This window comes from Anguilla rostrata, chromosome 14, assembly GCF_018555375.3.
Source record: "Anguilla rostrata isolate EN2019 chromosome 14, ASM1855537v3, whole genome shotgun sequence".
Taxonomy (NCBI): Eukaryota; Metazoa; Chordata; class Actinopteri; order Anguilliformes; family Anguillidae; genus Anguilla; species Anguilla rostrata.
The window spans coordinates 30,583,976-30,606,168 of NC_057946.1; the positions used below are offsets into that span (position 1 = coordinate 30,583,976).

The 22,193-nt window shown below is 45.2% G+C and overlaps 2 protein-coding genes and 1 long non-coding RNA gene across 3 annotated transcripts in view; 1 reads left to right on the forward strand and 2 right to left on the reverse strand.

The window, feature by feature from the left end:
- Positions 1 to 5,326: 5,326 nt before the first annotated feature.
- Positions 5,327 to 10,838, reverse strand: LOC135239303 (globoside alpha-1,3-N-acetylgalactosaminyltransferase 1-like). The gene is made up of 4 exons (XM_064307872.1): positions 10,247 to 10,838; positions 8,719 to 9,084; positions 6,675 to 6,737; positions 5,327 to 6,280 (listed from the first exon to the last, which is right to left on the reverse strand). The coding sequence occupies exons 2-4, from the start codon at positions 8,750 to 8,752 to the stop codon at positions 5,358 to 5,360; spliced, it is 1,020 nt and encodes a 339-aa protein (XP_064163942.1). The 5' UTR covers positions 8,753 to 9,084; positions 10,247 to 10,838; the 3' UTR covers positions 5,327 to 5,357.
- Positions 7,516 to 22,184, forward strand: LOC135239304 (uncharacterized). The gene is made up of 3 exons (XR_010325334.1): positions 7,516 to 7,950; positions 9,022 to 9,915; positions 21,746 to 22,184. It is a non-coding gene; the product is annotated as an uncharacterized LOC135239304 (long non-coding RNA).
- Positions 17,750 to 22,193, reverse strand: part of pcsk1 (proprotein convertase subtilisin/kexin type 1) — a 30,218-nt gene continuing 25,774 nt past the window's right edge. Inside the window, exons 11-14 of the mRNA XM_064307871.1 lie at positions 21,500 to 21,657; positions 20,781 to 20,914; positions 18,825 to 18,974; positions 17,750 to 18,208 (exon numbers count right to left, since the gene is read on the reverse strand). Coding sequence (XP_064163941.1) covers positions 17,795 to 18,208; positions 18,825 to 18,974; positions 20,781 to 20,914; positions 21,500 to 21,657 — 856 coding nt within the window. The 3' untranslated portion in view covers positions 17,750 to 17,794. The remainder of the gene's footprint in view (positions 18,209 to 18,824; positions 18,975 to 20,780; positions 20,915 to 21,499; positions 21,658 to 22,193) is intronic.

Genomic DNA, 22,193 nt, shown 5'->3' on the forward strand with positions numbered 1-22,193 from the left:
GTCGGTTTATTTATTTATGTCAGTCTTTGGGAACCTAATTATGAAAATGAATGAACAGGGTATCATTTGAAGAAGCCACTTGGTAATTTTCTGTAGCTTATTCACAAAGCTTTCCGTTCCCATTTCATTATTATTTGAACTTTATAGAGCTCCGTTATGTTGTCAGTGTCACTTTATGTATTTAGCATTATTCCAGTAGCTTTAATCACAAGCGGGGCCTTGGCTAATGCAGTGGAAACTATGATAACGTGGCATGATATGATAAGAGTAGAAATGCAGAAAAGAAGTTATAACCCTTCAGTGGTTTGTAAGCTGAGGCATAGCAGAACTGTTCCTCTCTACAGGGACCCAGGGAGCTCTGAACAGAGGACATTTTGTCTGGTTTACTGTGCAGTGTCCAATGGGGCCTGAGTTCAACTGAGGCGGTCATAATACGCATTCCCCTCTCCACTCAAAGAGGCGAATGAGAAGCCTCTTAGTGACAGCCATGAGTCCAGGGAATTGTTATTAAATAAATGTTTTTGTATACAAAATCAACGGTGAAAAATGTAATACTGAAGCTGTGTTTCTGGTGGCACCTTCCAGCTGTGTGTCATGTGAGGCCAGTCAAACACAGGGCTGGTATAACACAGGGCTGGTATATAGGGCCAAAAACATGGCTGGTATATATGGCCAAACACAGCTGGTATATAGGGCCAAAAACATGGCTGGTATATATGGCCAAACACAGCTGGTATATAGGGCCAAAAACATGGCTGGTATATATGGCCAAACACAGCTGGTATATAGGGCCAAAAACATGGCTGGTATATATGGCCAAACACAGCTGGTATATAGGGCCAAAAACATGGCTGGTATATATGGCCAAACACAGCTGGTATATAGGGCTAAACACAGCGTTGGTATATAGGGCCAAACACCTGGCTGGTATATAAGGGCCAAACACAGGGCTGGTATTCAGGGCCAAACACCAGGCTGGTATATAGGACCAAACACAGCACTGGTATATAGGGCCTGTTTTGGGTGATGTTCGCAACCTGGGTGTGTGAGAGCTTATTTGAATCCATGAGATCACTGAAGCATTCACCACACCCAGCTATCATTTTACTGACTCTGGAATCATTGGCTGCAGAGCACATGCAAAAACATAAACACGCATGCAAACACACACACACACAAAGACACACACACACACACTCACAAACACACAGAGACACGCATGCACGCACACACACACAGACACGCACACACATGCACACACAAATACACGCACACACTGACACACACACACATACACGCACGCAAACACACACAGACACACACATGCACGCACGCATGCACGCACACACACACACTCAAATACACCCACATGCACACACATGCATACAGACACACACACACATACACACACATACACGAACACACACTCACACACACACACGTACGCACGCCAACACACAAACACTCACACACACAGACACACACACACGTACGCACGCAAACACACCATACACACAAGCACACACACACACACAAACAGAAGCAAACACACATACACACATGCACACACACACACGCAAACATACACAACCATTGTGATTTATGGCACTAATAAGCGCAAGGCCGAGAGACCTTATGCTTAAAGACGTCTGAACTTTATGTACATTTTTTACAGCCTGGACCGCAGCATTAGAATGCCATTTTAATCTGTATTAAGAGAGGAAATAACGTGGGTTTTCCTGCAAATCTGAAGGAAAATATTTGTACAGAATCCAGATGAGCATTCATGCTAGCAAGGATTATTCCATAATTGTTAAATATGCTCATCATTAGGAATTATGTTTCGCTTTTCAGAGATTTGTCGTAGCCAATCAAAAGCTGCAAAAGCTTAAGTGGATGTCGTTGAACTGAACAGGAGTGCCACTTTTTATACAGCGATCAAAATCTGAAGTCGGCTCTCGGAAACAATATCTAACTGTCTTCTCCAGATTAAACAGCAGCAGATTTTCCTCAACAGCTGAAATCTTCCTCGAAAAGAATCACACATTTTCAAAAAGCGTTTGCCCACTTTAGTTTAATTATATCTTTGCCCTACGCCCATTGTTGACTCGAGCGATCATTGGCTTCTGTTGCCGTTGGTATGTTTGTGAGTCGGGCTTAAAGCCCCAAAGTGAGTGCTTTTCTCTCAGATCCCCTGCTGTCTCGGAAAAAGCAGTGAGTAATAATCACACGGTCCCTACTGTTTTTTAGGGTGTGGCTTTGTTTAAGTTTAGGGATCCCAGGGTGGCACTGGAGGATAGCACTTAAGTGGCAGGACTGAAAGCTGAATGGTTTTGCCTGTTTTTGAATTCCAGGGGTGACCATGCACTTATATCCTGGATATACTTATCCTGAATTGTTCACTCTGTAAATGGACCTTGTCAGATATGCAATGCAGGTCAGCTTGTACGGAGACAACTGCTAAACGAACGTGAGAATAAAAAAAAAAATGCATATCTAGTTCTGGAGCGCCCTGAATCGTCCTGAGTTTACCATCACCTATTTCCTTGGATGTGTTCACTGATCACCAAACATGACATTGCTGTTTGGAAGTTCACACATTATATGTAATCCTTATCTGGCAAGGACGTACTGTACATCAGGCGACCATACAAAATTTCATGGGACAAAGAGAGCATAATTTTATTTCGCACCTATTTCACCGCACGTCCATTCTTGCCGACATTATCGTGAGTAGTCTGCCAGTTCTTCACAAAGCCAAGATGACTCTGACCTCATGGGCATGGGAAATTGAGAACATTTGCTCAATAAATAGTAATATTAGCACTGAGGTAGCCAACTTTGTCCCTGAACAAGAATGGTAGCATGCCAATACATTCTAGAGCAGGGGTGTCCAATCTTATCCGAAAAGGGCCGGTGTGAGTGCAGGTTTTTGTTTTAGGCACCTGATTCAACTACTTAGCTAGTCATGGCCTTCAATCACGGCATTGATAAGTAGAGTCATGTGTCTTATAACAATGGGGCTATAACAAAAACTTTCACCCACACCGGGCCTTTTTGGATAAGATTGGGCACCCCTGTTCTAGAGTACTGCTGAATGTTATTCAGAGACCATGGCTTTACATTCAGGTTAAACATGAGGGTGTCAATTGCTTGACTGTACGCTTTGGGGATGCTGCTAGCTGTAAGGTATGACACGATTGCCCACGTAAATCAGGAGAATAAATATACATTTCTCCTACATTGTTAGTTACTCTGAGATACGAACACCCACGTATGAAATGTAATGTGTGCACATTAATGAATGCATTGTACATTGTACACACACGTGAACATTGATAGAAAATGCACACACAGACTCACACACACACAAGCAGGCATACAGACACCCACATGCATACATACACACACATACGAAACACATGCACACACAGGCACATGCATACACAAAGTCTTGACATCTGTGAACAGATTGTGCAGCCAGATGAGTTCATGATTTATTTCTGTAATTTTTCAGTGCTAAACTACATTTCCTCAATAGTACAGCCTGGCACACACGTGTACACTATGTTGCGACGCTGCATTTTCTTTTTTAGAAACTGTTCGTCACCATGTTCAAGGTTGCTTCGTTGGCTTTATGCATCAATAGAACACTTGCGATCCTCTCATTCCTAATATGTGACGCCATCTTTCGCAGCAGCAGGTGCCCCCCCAATGGCTCTAACCAAATGAGTCGGCAGGGCATTGGCCATAATGCCAAGAAATGCAACTAGCCACTGAGCAAGAGCATCACATTTTAGTTTTGTCCTGGTGTTTTAAAGGGATAGCTCATTTTCTGTGGTTTCAATGGGATAGTTCATCCATCCATCCATTATCTTTACCCGCGTATTCCTGGGAAGGGTCGTGGGGGGTGCTTGAGCCTATCCGAGCCTACGTGCATTGGGCGAGAGGCAGGAATTCACCCTGGATAGGTCTGCAATCTATCGCAGGGCACACACACCATTCGCGGACACCCTCATACATATGGGCAATTTAGAGTCTTCAATTAGCCTACCTGCATGTCTTTGGACTGTGGTAGGAGACCAGAGTACCCGGAGGACATCTACGTGGACACGGGGAGTGTCCTGGGGTTTCTGGTGTTTTAAAGGGATAGTTCACTTCTTGGGGTTTTAAAAAATATTATTTCAGTTTTATTGTATATTTTGTGTCTGGCCTAATGCCCCAATACCAACCATTGTGAAGTGGGCTGGTTGTCAGAACCTTCTGTAAACATCTAAAATAACCTTCATTGCACATATAAACTGGGCCAATCGAAAAAGCGTACAACAAAAACTGAAATAAATTGAAAGTGGAAAAAAAAAGAAAGAAAAAAGCCCCAAAAAGAAAGCAAGACAACTATCCTTTCCAATCCATTCCAAGTGAACAAAGAAAAAACAACAACAACAACAACAAAAAACAAGTGGCGGCTGCCCTATCAAATCGCTGGAGCGGAATGTTCGGTGTTAATATTTCACGTGTTTAATATTTTTATTCCGAGCCTTCGCCCCAGCCCTCTTTCTCTGGAAGACGGTGTGTATGAGATGCCCGGCTGCGGGAAGCTCAAAGCGCAGCCGCGCTGCGGAGCAGGTTCCAGTGTACAGCGTACACCCAAACAGCCGCGCCGTTTCCAGGTATTTTACCGGTCTGCGTATGCGGGCTCAGGTTAATGATTGAGCCGTCGCAGATTAAAGCGGGGGGCTCGCTGCCAGCTCTTATCATCACGGGGCCTTGTCAGCTGTAGCTCAAATCTGCCGCTAGTCATTAATTATATACCTTTGCTGCCGTTTAAACAGAGCGCGTGCTGGCAGGTTTGATTCGTCTCAGGGAAACAGAAACACTGAACAAACACAACGCACGTATGCGCGCACGTTTCCACTTATCAGAAAAAAAAGACGACGTTGACATTTTTGCGCCGCCAGGTCTGCATGAAAAACCAGCGGAAGGAAAAGCTGGAAGCGACTCGTCGACCTGCAGTTTAATAACCAAGTGATTACAGTGTTAATTATTTACACCTTACAGCCTCACAAAAACTTCCTCGGAAATGAGTCCGTTTGTGCAAGCGTGGGTATCCATCTCTCCTCTTCTTTCCTCTCCTGTCTTCTCTTCTCTCCTCCTTTCCTCTCCTTCTTCTTCTCCTCTCCTTCTCCTCTTCTCCCCACTATCCTCCTCTGCTCTCACTGCTTCACCCTCCCCCCTTTCCTCTCCTCCCTTCTCTCTCCTCCCTCTGCCTCTCTCTCTCCCTCTCCTCCTTCCCCTCCTCCCTCTCCTCTCTCCTCTTCCTCTCTTCCTCCTTTCCTTCCTTCCCCCCCCACCCCTCCTCAGCACCTCTTGGCCTCCCTCTTCTGGGGCTCCAGGGCGGCGCACTGGCGGCCGATGGAGACGACGCGCTGGACGGGCACCTCCAGCGTGCGGGGGGAGTCCCACCAGCTGTACTCCGGGGAGAGCACGCAGGTGGGCCGGCGGTTGACCAGGTAGCGGTTCAGGTAGCTCTCCTCGTAGCGCAGCGCGTGGAAGCCCGCCTCGCCGTCCTGCAGGATCAGCTGCGAGCAGGTGAGCGCCATGGCGTACACCTCCGCGCACAGGCCCCCGTACAGCTCCGAGGTGTAGTAGAAGTCGCCCTCGCCCGCCTCCACGAAGGCCTGCGACGTTTCGTCCTTCTCGTAGGGGAAGGTGCCCAGGGGCATCCCGCAGTACTCGGGGTGCAGGGTGGCCACCAGGTCCCCCAGGATCTCCGTGCCCACGGGGTTGACGAACTCCTGGTCCACGTCCATGCAGAAGATGTACTCCACCTCCTTCTGGATCCGGTCCTTGATGACCTCGGCCAAGCGGGACATCCGGACGCGGGACAGGCGCCTCCACTCGGGCATCTCGCCCACGTGGATGGGCCTGAGCTCGCGGCCCTCGGGCAGCTCCAGGTCCGGGACGGCCCGCGGGTTGTCGGTCAGGATGTAGTAGAAGACGTACTCGCCCAGCAGGAAGTGGCGCTCGGCCGACACCAGGAAGCGCAGCAGGTGCTGGGAGTAGCGGCCCACCACGAACGCCGCCAGGCCCACGCGGAAGGTGCGGTAGGACTGCGCCTCCCGGTGGCGCTCCGACACCTCGCTGTCGCCCCACACCACCGGCGCGCGCCACGACGTCTCGTTCAGGAGGTCCGCCGGGTTCCCCGCCTGTCCCGGGTTATCCCCCTCCTCCGACCGGGAGAGGGCCGACGAGACCCCCGCTTTTCGGCTTCGCAGGAAGTCTGAAACAGAGCAGAGTCAGGAGTGGGGTTTTCTCCCTGCTATACCCCATACCCCGTATACCCAGTCACAGTCAGAGGACACGGCTCCTAAAGGCTCCTCTGTGTCTCCATGGAGGAACCCTATTTGCACAGTGAAATGTTCAGTGTCAAAATCAACTATTACAGAGTACATACAGTCTATACTGGTTTGGTTGATTTAAATAAAATTTTAAAACATTAAAACCTGATTGGGCATTACAAATTGGTAAGAAAAGGGATGGAAAAAAATTAATGAAATTGCAATATGTGTGATATTGGAAACAGAACTGACTGCTGCAGAGAAGGAACTGAGCAGGTTGTTGATATAGCAGGTTCTGCACAAAGTCTGAATTTTGTCCCCCAACCCTTCACTTACAGATGAATCCAGACAAGGCCAAGCAGGCGAGGAACAGACGTCTCTTGGTGACTCTCTCCAGGCCTACAGGACAAGGAACACAAACCTGAAGGTGCAACAGCCATCTCCCAAAACCTGCCGTACATTCTATATACGCACAGCTGACACACAAGCCATCGCTAAGAGCGCTGCAACCATCTCGCAAAACATCACTGAGAGGACAACAGCCATCTCCCAAAACCCACTGTGCACTCAATAACCCCCTAAGACCCGGCAATTCATTTCTGTGCCCTGTAGGGGACATGAATCTCTGATCTCAGAAAACCGTGTATTCCAGTATAAGGAAAGCTACACTACACAAGGGACATTCAATAAAAATTTTTAATGAAAAATTACATTTTCACTGCAACATGTTTTTGTTTTTCATCCAAGACACTTAAAAAAATATATTTTTTAATACTACCTTTGTTCTCCCATGCTTCAGGGAAATGTATGCAAAGCTGACATGCTGCCCCTCACTTAGGGTACAAGATCCATGTCATGAAACCCGCCAAACAGCCAGTATACGCAGTATTTATTAGCCTTTTTCTGGAGGAGAAACTGTCTCGCTCTGCCAATGCACAGTCTGCAGTTTCCTAGTGTCCTATCAAAACCATTCTGACTCCTAACCTGGAAGACCAGTGTGGCTAAATGTCCCTTTAGCATGATGCAACTCTCAGGGCAAAAATATGAGATATCAAAAGAAACATGAAGCAGTATGAAGGACAATTTAAATATTTTATCTCTTTAAAATGTTGTAAAAACAACCCCTCCTCCCTCCTTAGCTTTTTTTATAGTCTAATTCAAAATCACCAGTTGTACCTGTTGAGCTACAGCTAAACCTGTTTTGTTTTTACTGTAAAATCAGAAACTAGTTCAGACCCAAGAAACCAGCAGGTGTGTTAACCTGCTTTAATAGGTCAATCGAGCCCCGAGTAACAATGTGAATCAGAAAATGCCTTGTATAACTCGCCACGACCAGGAGACAAAAGGGGGGGGCGGGGGAACCTTGAATTAATTTCAGCTGTCATGATTAATTCATTTCAGCTGTCATGAATGATGGGTTTCTAGTCAGTAATTGTACCTTTACTCTTTGAATCCTCAGCACACCACAACTAAGTTTTGGAGTGTGCACTGCTGCTGGAGAAATGCAGTCATAAGCATCATTTTGGCTGAGTCATTGGATCTATGACAAAACAGGCCATACCCATGACCCCAGTGAGCAGTTCTGTGGTGAAAAGTTTGTCTGTGCATTCAGGTGAAAACCTGGCTACATTTATTTGAAAAATGAAAGTTTTCTAGCCGACTAAAACTATAGCCAGGCTACATCTAGGTAAAACCTGGGCTATATATAAGGTCAACCTATTCTGTTAATGTCAAAACCCCTCTAGACGTCTAGATTCTAGAGACTTTGGCACACAGGGACCGGTTTGCATGCAACACGTCATAAATATGAACTCTTCAGAGGGAGAGGGAAGAAATGTTTCAAAGCAGATAAGAAGCATGCAAAGAAGACGATTTCAACCTGTAGAAAACTCCTGTTTAAGACTCAGTGCAGCCATTTAGAATAATGATATTCCAAATCCTCTATGAGACGGTGTGAATCTGTCGATCTGAACTGAAACTGTAGAGCCAAAAGGCTACGCTACAGCTAGCATTCGGCTAACTGTTTCACATTAAAACTGTGGACACAGTGAACTTTTTTTGCAGGGGAAAATGAATGGTATTGCAGTCGGCGAAGATCCGTCATTCTGGATCGTGGTTGCAGCTGAAGCGTGCAGAAGTTTATAAACGAAAGCAAAAAATGCAATGCAAATAAGTCTCTGCCAAATAATAGCGACTGGCTTTCACGCCTGTAGCTTCACTGGAGGGGGGACTTGGAGCACAGACAGAAGTGTGTCTGTGCTTCTGTGGGGAGGGGCTCGAAAGGACGACGGGGAGCACTGCTGAGACGAGAGAGAGTGAGAGAGAGCGAGAGAGCGAGAGGGAAGGAGAGAGAAAGAGGGAGAGAGAGAGTCGTACTGACCTGAGGGGGGTGTGGAGTTTAGGAAGCGTGCCATTTTTTTTTGCTCAGGCTTGCTGTCTTTTCTGCCAGAAACTATTTTTTCTTGCCTACCCTTTTTTCAATAATGTTCTCTCTCTCTCTCCCCCTCTCTCTCACTGTTTCTCCTTCTTCTATTTTTGTCTTCCTACTCCGTTGTTCCCGTTACCTTCACTCCTGCGTTTCACTCTCTCTCTCTCTCTGTCTTGTCTATCTTTGTCTTTCTACTCTTTTCTTTTCCGTTATCTTCCCTTTGCTCCTTCTACATCTCTCTCTCTCTCCGCACAGCTGTGGAATGTGAAGCTGGAAGTGGGGCCTTGCTGTTCCGTACAGCGGCCAGATGTGCAAAGCCTGGAGGAGGGGAAGAGAGGAGAAAAGAGGAGAGAAGAAGAAGAAGAAAAAAGCCACGTGTTTCACTGGCATAATAAGCAGGCATCCAGTTTCTGCTGCAGCCCACAGGCAGAGGCCCAGGCCGTGACTGGCCCTCCCAGACCATTACAGTTTTCCTCTACAGATCTTTTATGATATTACAGCGTGTGACAACAGTGCTAGTTTGGCTAAAACACTCGTAAGGTGTCGCTTCCATTTCCACAGAAGTGGACAATAAAGTCTTTATTTATCTATCTATTCCACAGAAGTAACAATAAAGTCTCTATCTATCTATCTATTTATTTATCTATCTATCTCGGCATAGATAGATAGATAGCCTGTTAGGCTTGTAATGTATCAGAATGAGCATCACAAACTGAGACAAGCGCATGTAGCCAATTGCTGTGCTGTTGAAAGTATGCATAGCAGGTGCCGCCTATCGGGTGAAAATAAGCAAGCATCAGAAAAAATAAGTGAATAAATTGACTGTTCATTAGCTGTTTATTTTCACAACATATTCTGCACAGTGTTAAAATAAAAAGCTGCAGGTATTCTTCGGCCTGCAGTGGAAGTCCGCAGAGGAACGCTGTAAAGGTGAATACCTCGCCTTTATTGAACAACTGCCCTGATTGATTAATTGATTGATTGATTTTTATTTTGGGTGAAATAATACCTACATAAGGGTGGCAGAGTGGAGAAGGTTCTGGGTTCATATCTTGGCCCGGGTCTTTAGTTAGTGTGCATGTTCTCCCTGTGTCCGCGCGGGTTTCGTCCAGGTACTCCGGTTCCCTCCCACAGCCCAAAGACATGCAGGTAGGCTACTTGGAGATTCTATTTTGCCCACAGGTATGAGTGTGTGAGTGAATGGTGTGTGTGCCCTGCGATAGATTGGCGACCTGTTCAGAGTGTATTCCTGCCTCTCGCTCAATGCATGCTGGGATAGCACATAAAAGCATTGGCAACACTTATTTCCAATGTGGTCCTCAGTCTCAAGACAAAACATACAACATACAGTACAACAGAACACCTGAACACCTTCCCTGAACATCTTCCCTGAACACTTTCCCTGAACACCTTTCCTGAACACCTTCCTTGAACATCTTCCCTGAACATCTTACCTGAACACCATCCCTGAACATCTTACCTGAGCATTTTCCTTGAACATCCCCTCAGCAGACCGCTTTAGAAAAGAAAGAGCCACTTTGTTCCTGCCCCACCTCCCTTGGGTGATTCAGCGTTCCTCAGCGGGACGGGGTGACTCTGCAGTTCCTCCCTCTCGCACACTGTGTGCCCGTGCTCGCCAGCGGGGTGGAGCGCTCTCTGGTTCGCGATAACCCCCCCCTACCCTGAGAACGTCTTGATAGTGAGGGGCGGGGCCGACCCCTTTGTTGTCTGAACCCCCCCCCCCCCGCAAATAAGACAGGATGGCTTATTCTGAGGGGGAGGGTGGTGGTTGGGTCAGGAAACCCTGATAGGGAACCTCCAATACCTCCACTGCACACTCCTGGGGTCTCGATTAAAGGGGCTGTGTGCTCGCTCAGAATCTGTTGTTGCTTGTGTGACGTCACGGCGACGTTCACTTTATGGCCAGTAGGTGACACTGAAACCCTGTATTTCTATGGCAGGGGAATTAGGCATCCAGTGGCAAAATGAGAGCATGCAAATAAATGTAATTAATTATGTTAATAACGCTGGCTCGAGTCATGAAATCAATGCGCTAAATCAGGGGTGGCCAACCCTGGTCCCTAAGGTGGTTTTTATTTTCACCTTAAATACCACAACCAAAGAAACCAGGTGGGGTGAGTTAACGGTGTAATCGACTGCTTTTTAATTGATCGATTAAGTGCCGAGTAAAAACAAAAACCAGCAAACCCTGCGGCTCTCCAGGACCTGGGTTCTAAATGCTCCCAGAATCTGCTTCATTTGATATTTGTTAAATAATACCCCCATTCTGACCAGGATTTTAGCCCCACCCAGAGGCTAATTTCTTATATTCAAAAAACACATGGTGAACTGCAATTAAGTGGCAGAATATTTAGACGGATTCAACCATTTTTGGAAAGCCAGGACAACAAGTTTTCACTAAGCAGGAATGTGAAATATTTTGTTTTACTGCAACTGTAACAATACAAAGCCTAATATATAGCAAATAACTGTAATAAACTGTATTCTTTGATTACAGAGAATAATAGTTTCAGTCCAGTCATGTTGTATATCAATCTATTTGAACCAAATTCGTTTTTTGGGGGGGATTTATAAGCCATTATTTTCAGCACCCCTTGCAGATTTTAATAAATATTTAGGATTAGATTAGCATTGCCTAGCATTCGGCCACTTTCATTACACATTTAAGAACATGCGCCATGGTTGAAGTAGAAAAAATATCCCTAAATAAATCTGCATTGCAATTCTGTTATTGCCAGTGGTGTAGTAGAATATCACGTATTTTGGTCCACAATATGTACAACCACACAGATGATGCTGCAACATAGCTGACGCACTGTATTTAGGCGTAACACATGCAATAGATAAACCATAACAATATGCCGATATTGACAATATCAAATGCACTTCAGCACAAGCAGATTCACAACATTTCAAACACTAGAAGACACAGGTTTTATTAGAGTTCCATTTGACTCACGTTACCTTCTCCTTCCATATTTAAAACACAGGATCTCCTGATTTAGCATTTAGTAGAAATACGAATTATAGACCTACTTATTTATTTTCTGTTACCCAGAGCTCCTTTTGTTTTGTATATAATGAATAAGTAAAGAAATATAAATTTCAGATAAGTATACTAAAATACTTTACCCACACTTTCTTTATACTTTTCATTCTCTTCCTGTTTTTTTTTTTTTTTTTAATGAATTTTACATAATGGGTGGCCCCGGAAACCATGGAAACGGTTTGGTAATAACACAAACCGCAGAAAATAAAAACAATGAAAAAAATAAAATAAATAAAGCATATTCGCAAGTCTTCGTTACAGTGGCCAGATAAAACCGGTTGGCGCGAGAGACAAATTCAGAGCTTGAGGACTCAGATATTCTAAGCACCTGGGCGCGCTCAGACTGACAGCCTCAGGTCATGTGATGATAGGGTGAATGCGACGGACAGAGGGCAGGTGTTTCTTAACCTGCGCAGGGGGCGATTCTGCTGTGTCAGCGGCTATCCCCAGGGGTAGGGAGTAGAGAAAGACACTAATAGCGCAGGTGAGAAAAATCAATACCTGCCTCACACCACACACTGCAGAGCGCTCTCACCTTACAGATCACCCAGGGCTCTTACTGAGCTATCGCATCGGAGCAATTAACAGCAAACGTATAATTCACCTTCAATGTGCGGCGCATGAAAGCGGAATGAAATGTACGCTTCCTGGAAAAGGTCAATAAGCTTTTGAAAAGGAACCCCGGGTTATCTGTTTAATTAACTTCATCGTGCCTCGCAGTAATGACATATAAAGACCTGATCTGTCGGACCAAATGCTTTTCTCTTTCACATCTACTCACAGAATGGCCTCAGGTGCAAGTTTGGCTGGGGGAGAATATGTCTCCTTTTTAAAAACCGATTTGAGGTTTCTTAGTTTCAATTCAATGCTAATACATTGAAGTACACGATTATGTAATTTAGCATACTTAAAGTTTAACAGACATTTAAATAATTATGGCTCAAGTATAGACATGCTATTTTTGACATGGGGTGCAAGAATGAAACAGAAGGAAAAACAATTAAGTCATTATGATAAGCATTTATGGTGATCATTTTCATGATCCCACACAGATAACAAGGCCAATTCTATTAAAGCAGGGGCGTCAAAATCCAGTCCTGGAGGGCCACAGTGTCTGCTAGGTTTTGGTGCGTTTCAGAGCAATTGGTTAATTTAAGTCACTGATTGGCTGAAGAGTCCACACACCTTGTTTTCAAGGCCTTAATTGGTTGCTGATTGAAAAGAAACTACAAATACCAGTAAACACTGCAGTCCTCCTGGACCTTAGTTAAACCTGCAGACACTACAGCCAGCCAGGACCGGAATGAAACCTGCTAGCACTGTGGCCCTACAGTACAGCAGTTTGACACCCCCTGAATTACAGCTTTGGGCAGAGTGGAGTTTTTTTATAACTTGCTTCTTAGTTGGCTTCTTTTTTTTGGCTACAGTGCTAATTAAGATTCATTATGCATGAATACTGATCTCCCTCTTTGTCCTGGAGGGCTGGTGTGTCTGCTGGCCTTAGTTTGGAAACTGCTGTATACATATGCTCATTCTCATTCTATAACACATCACAGCAAAACAGCTCTACCAAGGGCTGGTGCAGTCTGGCTGCAGCTGGTCTGATGGTATAAACATGTCTGCTCAAGAAATGACTGAGCTTGTTAGAAGTTGGCACAAAAAGAATGGATCTGCTTCCTGATCTGCAGGTTTTGTTGGGGCCTGCTGTCTGGAGTTTTAATGTGGAATGAAAACAGGAGGGGAAAAAATGAAAATAAAGTAAAACTGAACTGGCAATAGGTATGTCATAACTGAGGATTGACTTTCTTTGATGGAATTAAGAAATGGCTATTACCAGTGGAGAGGCATAAAGTTGATAAACATTGCAGGGGTGTCCAATTTTATCCAAAAAGGGCCGGTGTGGGTGTAGGTTTTACACCCACACCGGCCTGATTACACTTATCAGCATCTTGATTGAAAACTATTATTCATTAGTTGAATCAGGTGTCTTAGTGCTGGACTAAAACAAAAGCCTGCATTACATGGGCCCTATTTCTGCAAAGATTGGACACTCCTGGTATATGGGTTTGAAAAAGGTTGGTAAGAAGCACGAGAAAAGCACTCGAAACCCTGCAGGTCTCCAAAACCCCAGGAACAGTTCCCGTTATGCGCAGAATCGTTTACTTCAGGGGTGTCAAACTTAAGTCCTGGTGAGCCGCAGCGTCTGCATGTATTTGTGGTTTCCTTTCAATCAGCAGCCAATTAAGGCCTTGAGAACAAGGTGCGTGGACTCTTTAGCCAATCAATGACTTGAATAAATCACTTGTGCTGAAACACACCAAAAACCAGCAGACACTGCGGCCCTCCAGGACTGGAGTTTGACCCCCCTGATTTAATTGTATTGGAATGACCCAGAGGATATGAAGGGTCATCGTGATGGTTCAGCTGTAAAGCAAACTGAATCTGCTCAGAAGCCTGTTTGACAGTAGAAGACACTGAAATCTGTACGATTTTTAAAAATACACGGAATGAAATTTAAATCAACTGACTCTCAGATACAGAGAAGTCCGATACAACCACATCATAACTGAGAAGTACAAAAGAACATTTGAGACCATTACTGTGCAAAGCAGCCCAAACTCATTTAACAGAACGTCTAATTGCGAGGTAATTTCATAATTTATTACAGCACATTTCATGTCAAATGGAACAGCGTGTATTTTATGTCTCACTGTCTGCCGGGCAATATCCCTGGACAGATGTGTCATCAAAAAAAAAGAAAGAAAGAAAGAAAGAAAGAAAGAAAGAAAGAAAAAGAAATCACATTGGCATAATCATACATTTTCAAAAATGTTTGCACCCAGTCTTTTCAATCATATATATATATCTGAATACACATACAGCACAGTAAGCAAGTGATGGGAGAATGTGGCTTCAGGAACCAAGAATGCACAGACCTCCCACAGGTTTTCAGTGCCTCACTGATGTGGCCAAATACCTGCACTGCGCTATGGAGATCAAAGCCTCTTAATTGCCTCAAACGAATCAGTGATTGGTAATTAATTGTAGCTCCGCCCATCACCATTCTCCCATCACTGCTAATAAGCTGCCCGCTAACACGAGATGTTCTCACAACGTTACTGGAACGTTTCGTCAATGTTATAACATCGCGGCGACGTTGCGGCGAACGTTGTGGGAACGTTTTGTGTCGGCCGGGCGCTACGATCAAGAGGAAAGACCACGTCCAACGGGCCGTTATTATAAAGAATGGCTACAACACGTGTGGTATGAGGTATGATGAGTCTCGCCAGGGAAACCTTCTGTAAAGAAGACCGCGGTGTTTCAGGATGGCAACGTACGGCTGGGTTCTGAATTCAGAGCTACACAGTCCCCAAAGTTTACTCATTACTGCAAGGCTTCACCATGCAGCACAGTGCGGTGCAGTTTGCGCTGATACTTTTACAATGTTCGGGATTGCGGCATGATCCAAACCTGCCTTATTACACAATTCAGATGCGTACAGAACAACATAACGGAAGCTGCACATGCAATTGAAATGTGTTTTTAGAAATGTGTTTTCATCGTTAGATTGAATAAAATTATGTTCCATAAATCAGGGGGAAATAATCTGATCAATGATTTCATTATTATTATTCAATTCAAATTTCATCAAATTCACTTTATTTAGCCTACATTAAGGAACTGTTAGAAAAATAAACCTTTATTTTATGTTATTCTGCGTTTTAAAAAATATAAAACAAACCAAAATCAAACATTTCCATATTTCTGTGTTATATTATCGTATGTTTTAAGTGATCACTTATTCTAATATTTTATCTGCTTTTGTTTGGAATACAAATATATATCACTTTTTGTGTACTATTCTGATGTGTTAAAATAGAAGATTTGAATGGCATTTTTAAACTCCCGTGTTGAAGAATAAAATTATATATTGATACAAATGAACTGAATCATTTTAATCCTCTTTTTATTTTCTTCAGTTACAACTACTGTGAGGGTAGGCAACCCTGGAACTAGGGTGCCAGACATACTCCTGGTTTTTACTCTAAACGTCTAAACCCATGACTACATAATTGGATTAAATATCAGGTTTAATGAACATCGGTGATCATGCGCTGGAGGTACTCAGGATTAACCATTTATACTCTGAATAGTCGAGCTCTTAATAATCCATCAAAGGTCCAAGCTCTGCGGACAGGCCCCACACGGAAAGCAGGAGAGAAAATCATCAACCTGGCACTGGCAGAGGATCATGCAGGACAGTGCCTACTCCCCAATTTCACTTCTGTGAGCCACCGAGGGAACTACGACAGGAGTAGAGAAAAGGGTCCATCAATTTGCCATGTGGCCACTATGATGATAATCCAGCCCCCCCGTGTAAGCACTGATAGGGCGGCTGTACTGTTTAAAATGTGTGGAAATAATGATCTCCTCTGGGAATGCGGCCAAAACGCGCTTTTGCAAAACTGGCACTAGCCAGCCCTCCCCTGGTGAGGGGAAATAATAGCCTGATAAACGTGAAGTCTCCACGAATCCCAAAGCAGGTAGAGCTGCCAGATCACTGACTCATAATCTATTCAGAACATTTGGCCTGCTCTCAGTAGCAAAACACTATGATTGGTTCAAATCAGTGACTGGCCTATAAAAGCTCCGCCCAGTTTCGGTGCTCACCCTCTGTCTACCATTAGAACGCTCCCCACTTATGATGTCATTATGAATCGGCACATTCCCACACCTTATGATTGGTGGGGTGGGATTGGGTTAGGGGGTGGAATGTTCCATTTTCACTTGCAAAAGGGTAATTTAATATAATTTAAAAAGAAAACTGGTTCAAGTACTGAATAAATAAACAAAACGTATTTTGTGAAAAGTGAAAATTGATACTGGTTGGTGTTGTAAAAAGCTTGCATGCTTTGTACAAAATTTGGATTTTTAACAGAGGTAAAGAGTGTGACTGGCAGTGATAGGCAAGCAGGTGCCTGAGGGAAATGAAACCAAACTGAGAAGGCTCTGTGTATTGAGATAAAAAATATGCACGTGGAGTAATTTTAAAGGGGAGGAAGGAAGGGGAGATGAACCCAGTGGAGGATGGCAGGATTTCAACGACATGCAGGCAAAAGAGATCCAGTAGATCCAGTTTGGATCCTGCAGGTGGAACCTCAAAAGGAGAGTTTTGATCTGGACAGATCATCTCCTCCACTAAGATCATCTCCTCCACAAGCTCATTTGCTTCTGCGGCTAAGCATAGTCAGGTGCGTAAAGGTGCGTCAACCTATTTGAAAGCGTGAGTCAGAGATCAGTTAAAATAAAATGAGGACATTCTTTTTTTGTGGGGGTGGGGGGGTGGGGGGTGGGCTAAAAGTGCAGCGTCAGAAATAGGAAAATTTTTAAAAATCTTGTGAAGGCATGGAATGGATCGTGAAGACCAAACGGGAATGAGGAAACTCAACCGGAAGAGCCAGCATTCCCCCCCTGCTCCCCCCCCTCCAACCACCCCCTCCTGTTCCGTATCACTCAGTAGAGCACTCAATGTAAAATCTGACAGAGTAATTTTAACTCTACGGTTCCGATGGACTCATATCCTCCTAAGACCCATCACTTCATTTTTAGTCCCCTGTAGGGGACATGAGTCTCTGGTATTAATCTCTTAAGAATCAATATTTTCTATATACTGTGCTGAAAGCTAACACTACAAGCGATATTCAATAGAAATAAAATAAATCATGTTTCTAATATATTTTCACAGCAACATTTTTTTTGTAAATCATCCAAGACAAAAAATAATTAAATACTTTAACTTTTTTTTCCTACAGGGTCTTAGGAGGATACACACTCACTGTGTTACGTCAGTTTCACACTGAGAGTTTTGCTGTGTGCCGTCCTCACCTGCCCGCCCCCCTTAGCCCCCCCTAGCCCCCCCCCCCCCCCCCGACTCTCTGGCGCCCCCTGTGGCCGGCCTCACTGGCTGCCGTCCGCGAGCATGTCGAAGAAGGCCTGCAGCAGTCTGTCGTCACGGTGCCTGTAGGGCTTGGCGCTGTAGAAGCCATCGCTGTAGTCGCTGTACAGGCTCTCCTCCGGGCTCTGGTAGCGGTTCAGCCGGTCCAGAGCCTGGTACAGATTCTGGTAGGAGATTCGGGGGGCGGCGCTCTTCGGCCCCTCCTCCACTTCCTGCCCCTCCCTCTGGTGGGCGGGGCTGGTGGGCGGTAAGGGACGGGCGGGGCGGGGCTTGCCGGCGGGCGTCTGCCGGTTGAAGGCGGTCTGGAGCAGACGCATGAGGGCGGCGGAGGAGGCGCCTTCCTGCAGGGCGCCCCCTGGTGGAGACACGGTTGCGGGCGAGGCCTTCTTGGCTACCTGAGCTTCGGTAGGGACCTCCTGCAGACAGGTGGGGTGCAGGGATACATCAGATTTTGGGGAAATTCCATTTCACTTCCAGCAGTCCCGGAAACGAACTGAACGGGACTGTATGCTTGTGAACTGAAAAATACCCACAATTCCCTGTGGGGATTCTTTCCTTTCATGAGTTGAATTGTAGTAAACTTCCTGAAGTAATGTGAATTGAAATGGAATTCAGCCCAACCCTGTTTATTGCATTAGATAGATTCCCCTTGTGGTCCAGCTATTGACTTCCTGTGTACAGTCCTATATCAGAACTTCATCTCACCTTCATAAGAACTTTATGAGAATGTCGGCTTTTATAGGAAGTGTTCTATTACTGTACTACGAATTCAGAGCATGTCAGAATTTAACAGGCATCACATAACCCCCCCCCCCCACACACACACACACCCACAATATAATATATAAAATATCATATACAGCAAGCTAATTTTGTATATATCACAGAACTAATTCCATGACACTGTGCATAATTACACAGTACATAGAGTTGTAACAACACACATTTTGTGTGCCTTTTAAATGTAATGAGTTGTGACACTTTCTTTAATTCTGGGACTGAGCATTGGGTCCCGCTGGTGGGCTGCCTTACCTCCATTTTCTCCACGCCCCTGCGGTCGTTCTGGACGGCGTTGTAGGGGACGTAGACCCGCCCCGACTTCATGTGCACCGGGCGCTCGGACGTCCCGTGCAGGATCAACTTCCAGCTGACAATCTGCCCCTCGTTCTCCATCCGCCCCGACTGGGGGGGCGGGGGGATCGAGAGAGAGAAGAGAGGGGGAAAGCAGGAGATAGACAGGAAGAGAGACAGAGTGAGAGAGTGGGGAGAGAGACAGATAGAGGGGGGAGAGATGGGAAGAGAGACAGGGGGAAGAGAGCAGGAGAGGGAAACAGAAAGAAAGAATGAGAGAGAGAGAAAAGAGAGGGGGAAAGCAGGAGAGGGACAGGGAGAGAGAGTGATACAGGGAGAGGGGGAAGAGCAGGAAAGGGAGAGAGGGAGGGAGAGAGTAAAGGAAAGAAGAAAGTATAGATGAGAGTGTGAGAGGAGGAGAGAGTAGGCATCACGCACAGGTCAGAATACATAAACACATCTCACTGAACTGGACGTTCTGTATGTGAGAGAAATAAGCTTATTAGACATGCGCTTCTAAATCCCACAAACCAAACCACTTTCAACAGTGACCACTTATTCAAAAAAAAATAAAACTAGGCTCTTCCTGTTATTCGGATATTTTGTCTTTCATAATGGAGGAAATTTCACTAACATATGTGCGGCTTCGTATTTACATTAGAAATGGAAATTTTAAAGTGGCTCTCACCCCACACAGCAGCCTGAGGAAGACCGCGTGTTTTAAAGTGGCTCTCACCCCACACAGCAGTCTGAGGGAGCCCGCGTGTGGGAGCCCGTAAAATCACCCCGTGTTTGATCTGCGCTCGCTGCAGGACAAGCCGAGCCCATTAACTGCGCGACGCTTTTCCCGATAGCTTCATCAGACATCCGCTAATCGCGTGGAGGCACTCTGCCCGCCCGTCAGTACTGCAAATGGCCGTTTTGGCACGGAGCGGGGCAGAGGATGACAGCTTTGTCTAACGATGCGTCTGCTTTGAAAAACACACACGCACACACACACGCACACAAACACACACATACACACACGCACACACACGCAAGCGCACACACGCACACACACACGCACACAAACACACACATACACGCACACACGCACACACACAAACACACACATACACACATACACACACGCACACAAACACACACATACACACACGCACACACACACGCACGCGCACACACACACACACACACACACACACACACACAGCGGGAACCCCAAACCCCAGCTTGTGCGCCTTCCAAACTGGAAACGGTCCATGGAAAGGGCTTATAACTGCATCTACTAACACGCTCCCATCTGATGGGACACCATTTCAGTGATCACAAACAAATAGACAGTGTGCTTATAACTGGCTTTAAATCTTTTTTTTATTTTTATTACAAAAAATCCCAGCAAGAGAACGATGTTTATCCATCGATGGGGTGATGGGGCGGTATGTTCTAGAACATTCCACGTTTTGCCCGATCCTCTTACATGAAACTGTGAGGTGATTTAAGCCCACATTATTGGCCCATTAACTAAATCGCCTGTTTTTATAGGGCTGACAGACCGTGGAGGAGTGCAGAGTGTGTCGTGGCCAGGAAACGATTAATTAAACTCGACCTTCCTCCATTCCATGTGACTCAAATGAACAATGGGATAGGCTACTCATATTTAGGACCAGCCTCAGAGAATTATAACCTAGAATCAGCCAATATGCAGCCACTGGCTATTTAGATAACACACTTCTGTGACATCTACACTTCCAGAAGTCAAAAAAGGGGTGAGTCTCTGGTCTTAATCTCAAGAACCATGTATTCTGCTATGCAGAAACATACACTAAAAGGACTATATAAGGACAATGTGAGCATTCCCTTCTATCCATGCCTATGATGTAAGGGGGGCGGGGAGCGGGGAGGGGAGGGGTAACTCACCACATCGGTGATTTTTAGGGTCCAGGTCCCGGCAGGGTCTTCCCCCCATGAGTGCACCGACATGAAGTCCCAGTTCTTAAATCCGTTGGAGGAGGTGTCCCTCTCCCTCTCAGCCAACAGGACGGTGCTGGTGCCTGAAAGATTTAGTGGAGACACACCCCACCCCCGTCACTGCTCGGCGTCCTGACTCGTTACCGTAACGACCACTACTACTGACAATGCCCAGTCATGAGGGTACATTCTTATTCAGATCAGGAAACAAACTGAAATTCCAAATCATGACTTGAAAATGCCTAAAGTTCTATTCTGATGATTTTTATTAAGGTTTTAATTTAGCAGTTTTAATTACCCCATGTGATACCTCTTTTTTCATGTGATGATTACACTCTGCTCGATTTTTGTCTCTGAATCTAATATATTTATGGTGTCTGTCTGTTGATTGTGCTTATTATCTGACCTGTGTTTTGTATTTGTTGCAACGACATTCAGTATGCACTTATTTTACGTCACTTTGGATAAAAGCATCTGCCAAATAAAATGTAATGTAACGTAATGCAATGATGTACGAGTGTTGTTCATTTAACAGGAAGTGCCGTAACAGGAAGACCCTCCCAGCTGCCCCTGTGGGCACTTTATGGGTTACAGGCCCTTTTCTCTGCACTAGGAACACTTGTTTCACCGTGCTTTGTTTCCTGGTGGGACCCTGATCAGCGTCGCACCTGAGGGGGAGGTGAGTGTGATGTGGAGGTCCCCCCGGCGCGTGTAATCGATGCTGGCCTCCATCTGCACGTGCTCCAGGGACTTGATAGCGTTGTCCTGTCCGGAACAGGCTTTGGTGGGGATCTCTATGGTGATCTCGCCTGCCGCTTTTAAAACCCTGAAAGAGGAAGAGAAGCAAAAAAAAAACAAAAAAAACAAACGAGATTACGATCGGCCCTGATGTTTTTTTCTTTTTTCCAATTCAGGGGTAATCCTCCCCTCTGCCGGGATATGAATGAACAGATTTTCTCTTTCCACACAGGCTTAGAAAGAGGGGATTTCAGTAACAGATAAAAAAAATATGAAACTCTCTGGATTACAGAGGGATAAGCTGACCCAGAGGGCAGGTCAGCTCATTGTGGTAATGGCTGAATATGCTGAATGGCTCTACTTTACATGGTTTCAAAATGACACAAATTCTGCCTCTTACACTGAGTCAGTTAAACAAAAAATACATGCTTACATTAATATTATTTTTTATTACTAGAGTATTACTAGAGTGTTTAGATATGAATTGTAATTTAATATAAAATATAAAACACCACTTGGAACATAGATACAAATGCCTATTATCTGTATGATGTCGAGTATATGCTGATGTGGATTTCTCTTGAACTGAACAGAACTGAACTGAACTGAAGTGCCCCGGCCCCC